This window comes from Corapipo altera, unplaced genomic scaffold (genome assembly GCF_003945725.1).
Source record: "Corapipo altera isolate COAL_440 unplaced genomic scaffold, ASM394572v1 64, whole genome shotgun sequence".
NCBI classification, from domain to species: Eukaryota; Metazoa; Chordata; class Aves; order Passeriformes; family Pipridae; genus Corapipo; species Corapipo altera.
This window is the reverse complement of record NW_020884893.1, coordinates 7,695,776-7,703,651: the sequence shown is the minus strand read 5'-3', so window position 1 is coordinate 7,703,651 and position 7,876 is coordinate 7,695,776. Positions and strand designations below refer to the sequence as shown.

At 44.2% G+C, this 7,876-nt stretch overlaps 1 protein-coding gene across 1 annotated transcript in view; it reads right to left on the bottom strand.

Moving 5' to 3' along the window:
- Positions 1–1,159: 1,159 nt before the first annotated feature.
- NTSR1 (neurotensin receptor 1) overlaps positions 1,160–7,876 on the bottom strand; it is a 53,044-nt gene continuing 46,327 nt past the window's right edge. The window contains exons 3-4 of the mRNA XM_027646309.1: positions 5,107–5,197; positions 1,160–2,749 (exon numbers count right to left, since the gene is read on the bottom strand). Of these exons, the coding sequence (XP_027502110.1) occupies positions 2,500–2,749; positions 5,107–5,197 (341 nt within the window). The 3' untranslated portion in view covers positions 1,160–2,499. The remainder of the gene's footprint in view (positions 2,750–5,106; positions 5,198–7,876) is intronic.

Below are 7,876 nucleotides of genomic sequence, written 5' to 3'. Positions count from 1 at the left end.
AATAATGGCAAAAGCCACTCACACCCCATTAGGTTTAAAGCTAAACCTTGTTGGGTTAGTAGTTCAATCACTTAAAAGGCATGTAAAGAACCATTTTTCTGGTACACATGGGGCAGTTTGTACCTCTTTCTTCTCTGAAGTACCATGCTTTCCTTTACAAAAAAATGGATGGGGCTCTGAGCAATCTGGTCTAGTGTTCCTGCCCAAGGCAGGGGGTTGGATCTGGATGGTCTTTAAGGTCCCTTCTAGCCCAAACCACTCTGTGATTCTGTGAAAACCATGGGGGTTTGCAGTGAGTTATCCTCACTTCTTTGAGATCAAGGGAACCACATCTCTAGGTCAGAGATACCAAAACTAGGTGAGGAGGGGAGAGAGAATGGAATCAGCTGTGACTTACACTGCTCAGCTCAAGGTGGTCAGATTTGGCCAGTGGAAGAGGTAGCTTTGAGCTGCAATCTCAGATTAAGGCCTTGGACCCAGCTCTGCTTTCCTGTTAAGCTGAGGGAACAGAGCTGTAGAAGTCAGCAAACCACTTGGATAAATCCCCTAAATTCCCCCAGATCTTCAACACTTGAATGGCCCAACAATAGTGAGAGTTTAAGAGCTTATGATAAGTACATTTTTAATCCAGCTTTTTCCCATTGTCATGTCAAACCAAAAATACACCTACCAGTTTCTCTGAGCTGTGATCAAATATTCTGTAAGCTGCCAGTGTATCTTGGTAATGAAAATCAAAGCCAAGCATCATATGTGAAACAACAACTTTTGTACAGTGTTTTCTAAGATAATCAAGCACATTTCAGCAGGTTGGTGTTGAATAAGTCTAGTAAGTGTTTAATATATCAAAAGCAACTGAGACATGCAGGGTGTTAAATTGTGATGAAAGTCAAAGCAACACACATTTCCAGCTTCTGTGGGAAATTTCAGAAACCACCTCCCAGATGTTGACTCTGTTTAGAGGTGAAGTTAAAAAATCTGGGTTCTGTCCAGAAACATTTGAAGTGTCTTGCATGGAAGGCCAACATTAAATGTGTGACACTGACTCCTCTTCCTCTCAAGGAAGACTCTTCCCCTCTCCTGTTCATCGTACCAGGACTTTCCCACAAGGCAGTATGAACAGGCCTAAAGATTCCTTTTCCAACCTGTCCAAACAGGTTGTGACAGCAGGGAAAGCCCTTCAACTTGTCCCAGAGCCCTGTGATTTCTGGTATTAAAGACTCTGGAGCAACATGCTGTATCACATAGTTAAAGGGCTGTTAGAGGTGGAACCATATGGGAGAAAAGCTCATGCCACCTGTCCTGAACTGAGAAATTTCTTGTTCCTCTGGCTTGTGAAAAAAGTTGTTTTAGAGTTAAGACTCCTCAGGTTAGACCTTCTTGTGTTCTCCATTTGCACTACCTGAAGATTTTGGGTACAGATCAGTGTGCCAACAGGTATGGCAGTAAAAAGAAACAAAAGAAAAGATAAAACAAGAAGCCCTGCTGCCTACAGCTGCTATAACCTATGAGACATCAGCTGTGTGGAAAAGGGGAGGAAACAGGTAAAACTGGAATAAGAATGGGAAAAATCTGAAGGTCTTACAGAATTGGAGCAGATTGCTCTTACCTCAGCAGCCTGGAGCACTCATGACCTTGAAGTTTTCTCACCTCTTAATGCAGGCCAGCAAACTGTTCTCCATAGTAAAAAATAGGATTTGACTGTATGGAAAGAATAAGATTTTCCATTTCCGTTCATTTTCAGCACTCCAGCTGGGCACAGCCTCTGAATTCTTGACTTTGCCAGAGACTCTGCTATTTATTGGTGTTGTGACACCAAAACCAGCAAGAGAGGGGATTTGCTGTGCCAGGCACTATGGATGCCCTAAAGCCAAAGATGCCCCCCATTCCCCCAGGCCACAGCCACCCCAGCCTAGGTAAGGCATCATCTGTTCTTATTTGATTTCAAGGAGCCAGAGTGGCTCTCTTGAGCACCTTGGTCATATTACTCAAAATGTAGATATATTTCTAAAGTAACCACCTGGCTCCCTGAGCTTTCACTCCTTGTCCATTGGACATCCCATAGATGAGCATGTCCATTCTCCAAAAACATCCCTCTCTGTTCAAAACTGCTTTCTCCTCATTGGGTTCTCTGCTCGGTGCCACCAAGAGATGTGATCTCAAACCCTTGGATGTGAACACGGCATCTCTGCACTGAGAAAAGGATGAAATGCAGTACGGTTTTGCCTAAGTTTAACATATTTTGGCTTCCCAGTTAACACCACATCTGGATTTATGCCAGACTGAAGTTACAATATGTGTAGACATTACTCACAAGAGGCAAGGCCAATGCTTTAAAATAACCTCAAAGTTACTGGCGGAACAAAGCCTATTTTTCCAACAAAAATGACTTTGCTAAACACATTTGTGTTACGTGAATTTGGAGACCATGCACGAGAGTCACAGAGGCCTCTCTCAAGTTTTGACTCCATGATGAATTGCATTTCCCTTCCTCCTTTGGCTTCAGTATGTGGTCTCCCTTGTGACCTGGCTGGAAAATGTGTGGTTGCTGGAGATACTGTTGGATTTCCTGGTGAAGGCCAGTCGTTTCTTCTTCTTCCTCCATGGCAGGCACACGAGTGTGAGTGTAGAGACAAAGATCTGACGGAAGTTTGCCGACACCAGGTTGTAGAGGATGGGGTTGATTGCTGAGCTGACGTAGAAGAGGACGTTTGTCAGCATGTAGAAGTAGTGGTAGAAGTTGTAAAGGAAACTGGAAGAACAGATGAAAGATAAATTCTGAGTGTGGAGAGCTGAAAAAATTCAAAGGCACAAGATAAAATGTGCACACGTGAGAAAAACAGGAGCTGCTTTTCAGCCAACCTTTCTAGGCTGGGCACATGAGTTTACCAGTGGTGTATAAGCCACCTAAAAGCATCTATATCCTGAACTGGAACTGGTCAAACATAGATCAAATGCCGCTTTGAAGATATTATCCCAATCACTACTAGTTAAAAACTTACTGCCCTGGGGGCAGAGATGATATTTTCCTCATGTGTTGATTTTGTCTTTGAAAATAGACGTTCTGGAAACTGAGAAGCCAGATGGAAATTTGTTTCTGTGTCATACATATACATTAGCCTGACTTTTTTGGCTGCAGTTCTGGTCTACAGAGCTTTTAGAAAAGCCAAACCCCCGTGACAGATGCAGCTCTGTCCTCCCCCCCCGACAGTGAAAGCAACATCAGCTCATTTGGTGGGTCCTTGGATTGGAATTTGTCTGTAATCTGGGATAGCAATCCCTGTTCTGGGGGCAAGCTGATGATAGCATGTTTTTGAAACACATCCTGACCACCATAATATAATGTTTTCAACTAGAACGGATTGAAAATGCTTAATTACCTTTTTTTACTTTTGAAAATATCTTTCCTTGGGACAACTGAGATCAACAGCCCTGAGCTGATTAAGCATTTACAAACAGTGTGGGTCTCATTTTCAGGAAGATGTTGCTCAGAATCATTTATCTTGATGGAAATTGCAGACCTTTGTGCTAGCCTGAGCAGTGTCTAACAAAAGATAAATAGACATGTGCTGGACTTCATCACCCACCCCTCCACACCCCATTGGCACTGCCAAGGGCTACATGGCCCATCCAGCTCTTACAGGCAGAGTTTCTCTATGTAGTTGTGAAGAATTAATATAGGAAAAATTTCTGTTCTTCAGGGGCAAGGCACATGCATTTATAAATGAATGTGTCAAACTGCTGCAAACTCTCAGTTAACCACCAGACTGATAGTTCACCGTTCATAACATGCCTACAAATTCAACATTTTCCTAAAATTGCCCTTGGCTTTTAAAAAGAGAAAAAAATAACATGGGAATGCAACCAGGATGCATAAATTCACACTAACTGCAGACAGACTTCTCTACCCCTCTTGCTCAAAGCAAATGCAGTCATTACATAATTGAACACTGCTTTAAGTGCTTTTCATATAGGAAAGCAAAGGAGAGACAACAGTTTGTCCCAGTATGGGCTTAGAGCTCTGTTTTCATCACTGAAGATAGGTTTGGGATTTTACTATGGATGGATGTACAGTTCCATTCAGTAGACTGCTATATCCTAAATAACTATTTTTTGGTTTGGGAATTTGTGAAATTTTGAAGTCTCATAGTTGCTTTGCTTTTTAGTATTGCAGATTATTTTTCCTTTCCCTGTTCATTGCAGGAAACAGACCTGGTCCCAGGGAGAACAGGGATGTAACACCGTGGCAGACACACGAGTGCATCCCATGGCATCTCAGGCTCCTGAGACAGCATTAGTGTTAAAGTGCATATTTAGAAAGAATAACCAGTTTGGTTGTTGCTTTGCTGAGAAACCTGGCCTGGTGCTGCAGAAAGGGAGCTCCTGGGGTGCCCTTGCACATCTGTGAACAGCACACGTGTGTTCAGCACAGGTGTGCAAACATCCCAGAATTCTCTGACAATCTGGGCATTTTCTAATCAGCAGCATCTGCTGGTATTCAATTCTGATCCACTCCCTGCAAAATGCAGTAAATAACCTGCCTCAGCCTCAGCAAGCAGCACAGTTATTCCTCCACCTGTGTGATCTCTCCTGGCACTGAGGAAATGTGGCCTCATGGAGCTAAATCATGTGTTGATGGGAGGTGATCCATCTTAGGGTGGGGATCGATATCTCCAGCACAGAGACAGAAATCCACTTGGGATGTATAAAACCCCCTGTCCAAATGTCATTTCATCAAGGGCTGTCAGAGGTGAACACCCCTGACTGTGTCCAACAGGGGTGAGCCTGTGGTTGCAGCCCACAGGAGAAGGAGGGGCTGATGATGCATTTTGGTTCAAACTAATGATTCCTTCACCCGTGTCTGGGGGATCGATGTGGTAAAACTAAGAGTCTTAATCTGGCTGGTAAACACTGAGAAATCCAAAAGAAAAAAACCAAAACAGCAATGAGGGGTTTGAGGCTTTAACCCCTGGCACGGAGAACACCTTTGCTCCCAGATCCCCTCCTCCACCTCCACATCCGTGGGTGCCCCAGCAGCTCCAGCTCCAGCCTGATCCTCCCAACCCCATCCTGGCATGGGGGGACCTTGTCCCCCACGCTGTGACTCACTCTGTCCAGTGGCTGGAGGGGACGTAGCAGAACATGAGGCGCCGTATGTGGTAAGGGAGCCAGCAGACCACGAAGGCGATCACCACAGCACCTGCAAGGTATGGAAAAAAAGCCCTTTGCTTTGTGAGAAATTTATCATCAGGGTGAAAAAGGGACCTGTCCGTGTGGGTTTTATTGCTGTAAACTGTTTTCCTAAAGCCCCAGTTGTTGTCCTGTTGCCGTTGTGCAAAGAATTTAATAACCCCGAGGGACAATCAGCCTGCAAAATCAAGCATAACAGGAGTAATAGAAAAGTAATAGAAAAGTAACAGCAAAAGCACTGGGGCAGCGACATGGTGAACGACAGAAGGTGCAGATGAAGGACTGGTTCAGATGCCTGGTTCAGACACCAGCTTAAATGAAACTCTATTCACGTCTGTCCCCCGTGTTTCATGCCCTTGTAGCACTGGCTATCTTGTCCAAAGTACTCATAGAGACAGTTAGTGTGTGTTTTTCATCCAGGTAGACAGAGAGCCAGGGACATGATAATCCCATTAGCTTGTTACATGGAGCCACTGGCTGCAGTCCCCACGGTGCTGAGGATCATTAAACAGCCTCAGGAGCTCTTTCTGGTGGCAGGGCTCGTCCTTTTGTTCTACGTTTGTGCAATACCTGAGATTACAACATGTTTTGGGTCTGGATTTTGCCATAATAAAAATGATTCATTAAAGGGTAAGCAGAGAAAGACACTATTTTTTTTTCCTTTCCAGATTCTAGCTGATGGATGTCAAAGAATGCAAACAAAATGCAACAAATCTGAAGGGTAAAAGTGCTGTTGATAGAGTACATTTGTCAGTCTGGATTAAAAAGGAGATATATCAGACAATCAAGAGAAAGATTTGTTTCCTTTTTTAATATACACTTCAACCACTGTATGGAACAACAGGATCCTGGCAGAATCCTAGCAGGAAATAAAGAAATTTCAGTCAAAACATAACACAATAAAAGGCAAGAAGAAAATATAATAATTAAGGTAATTTTTTATCCCAAATTTTCTCTACGGACAACAAGGGCTGCATAACTCTTGTCCTCTTTGTGACCTGTAATGGCCTGGGAAGCAGCAAAGCACTCCTGCAGAGTGAGGTGCCATGAGTGCAATGTGGATTTGGCAAGTGGAGCCAAAGGCTGCTTTTCCTTCTGCCTTGGGATTCAAAATATTTATGTGGATATGTCGGCAACCCAGACTCTGTCATCCCTCAGGGACTGTGCTGTAGCTCATGGAGAAGATGTGCAGAAGGTGTGCTTCCCTCAAAGAGTGCAGTCCAGGAGGAACAAGTCAGGCTGTGGTCACATCTCCCCATGAGCCAAGAGACAAAGGGGAGGCTTTAGTAGTGGAGTGGGGAGGGAAGAGTCTGTGCCCTATTTTTGTGGGTGTCATCATTAGTCGAGTCACTGCCTAATTTGTACAGAAATTAAATAATTCCTGGTGCCCAGCTCCATAATCACAGCCCTACTTCATGCACAATGTCATGTGCTCCCTCTCTTATTAAACACATAACTTACAAAGGAGAGGGTTCTATTCCTTTAGCACCAGCCTGCATGATGCATGACAGCATCTTCCAGGAATGCTGCAAAAGCCATTTATTCAATAAAGATTTAGGCAACTGAAGGGACATGTTTTGGAAAGAAGGGTCTGGTTTTATTCTCTTGTCCAAGTGAACGTGTTTTTTCAAACTGAGTATTTTTGGCTGCTCTATGGCCATAGTGATCACAGATGTAATTCATCATTAGACAGCCTGCAGCCCCTTAGATGGAGTCAAGTGAATGAATTTGACCTGTGTCTGATCCTTCCCTGAGGAGCTTTGATGGAACTGATTGGGAGAGGCCCTACATGATGTGTGACACAGGAGAGGTGAGAAGATCCACTGGGAAGCTCGATGGGACCGTGGATGCTTGCCTTGCTCTTTCACACTTCTGAGCACCTGCTTTTGACCACCTCCAGAAATTAATTTCTCTGTTGGACAGACCTTTGGTTTGCCCTGGATGGAGCAGTCCCTCCATGATTCTCCAGGAGGTCCCTCCAGGGGCCACAGGAGAAGCAACACCCTCCAGCCTCTCCTCCTCCACCATCAGCCTCGGGACAACAGGAATGAGCCAACATCACAGCTCCAGCCCATCTGGTTTCCCAGCGCCTGCACAGGATTAGCTACATTCTCAGGCTGTGAAAGCAGCTTCCCAAATGGCTCCAAACACAAGTTCATTCAGGCACATCATAATTTTTGCAAAAATCTCCATGCACTGGCACTCTCAGCTGCTCACCCCTGCGTGCAGCTCTTTAAGAACGGCAGGATCCGGATTCTTTCTACAGCCAGTTTTAAGAATCTCACACATCTGCCTCTTAAATTTACCAACACGTTAAATAAAAGTGGTTTTGTCCTGGTTAATGATCTCTGCTTCTGTTGCTCAGGCAATGCTGTGCCAAATAATATGAAGGCAGGGATCTATAGCAGCAAAAACACATATTGAGAGAAATATCTGCTTAACCTCAGCAATTAAGTAATCTGTGGTAATTCTGTAATATTGCATCCAATCACTCTGCAATTAAAATTCTATTAAACATGTAGCAAAGTGCACTGGAGGCACTTAAGGTCTGATTTGGAAGTTCCCAGCTGGGTAACACACTTGCAGTTTTGTGCTATGCAGATTAGGAGAACCTGACCTGTATTTGTCGCCCTTAATCCTTATGTTTCCATATTATCATACAAGGGATCAAGCAGAATTAGGGTGGCAA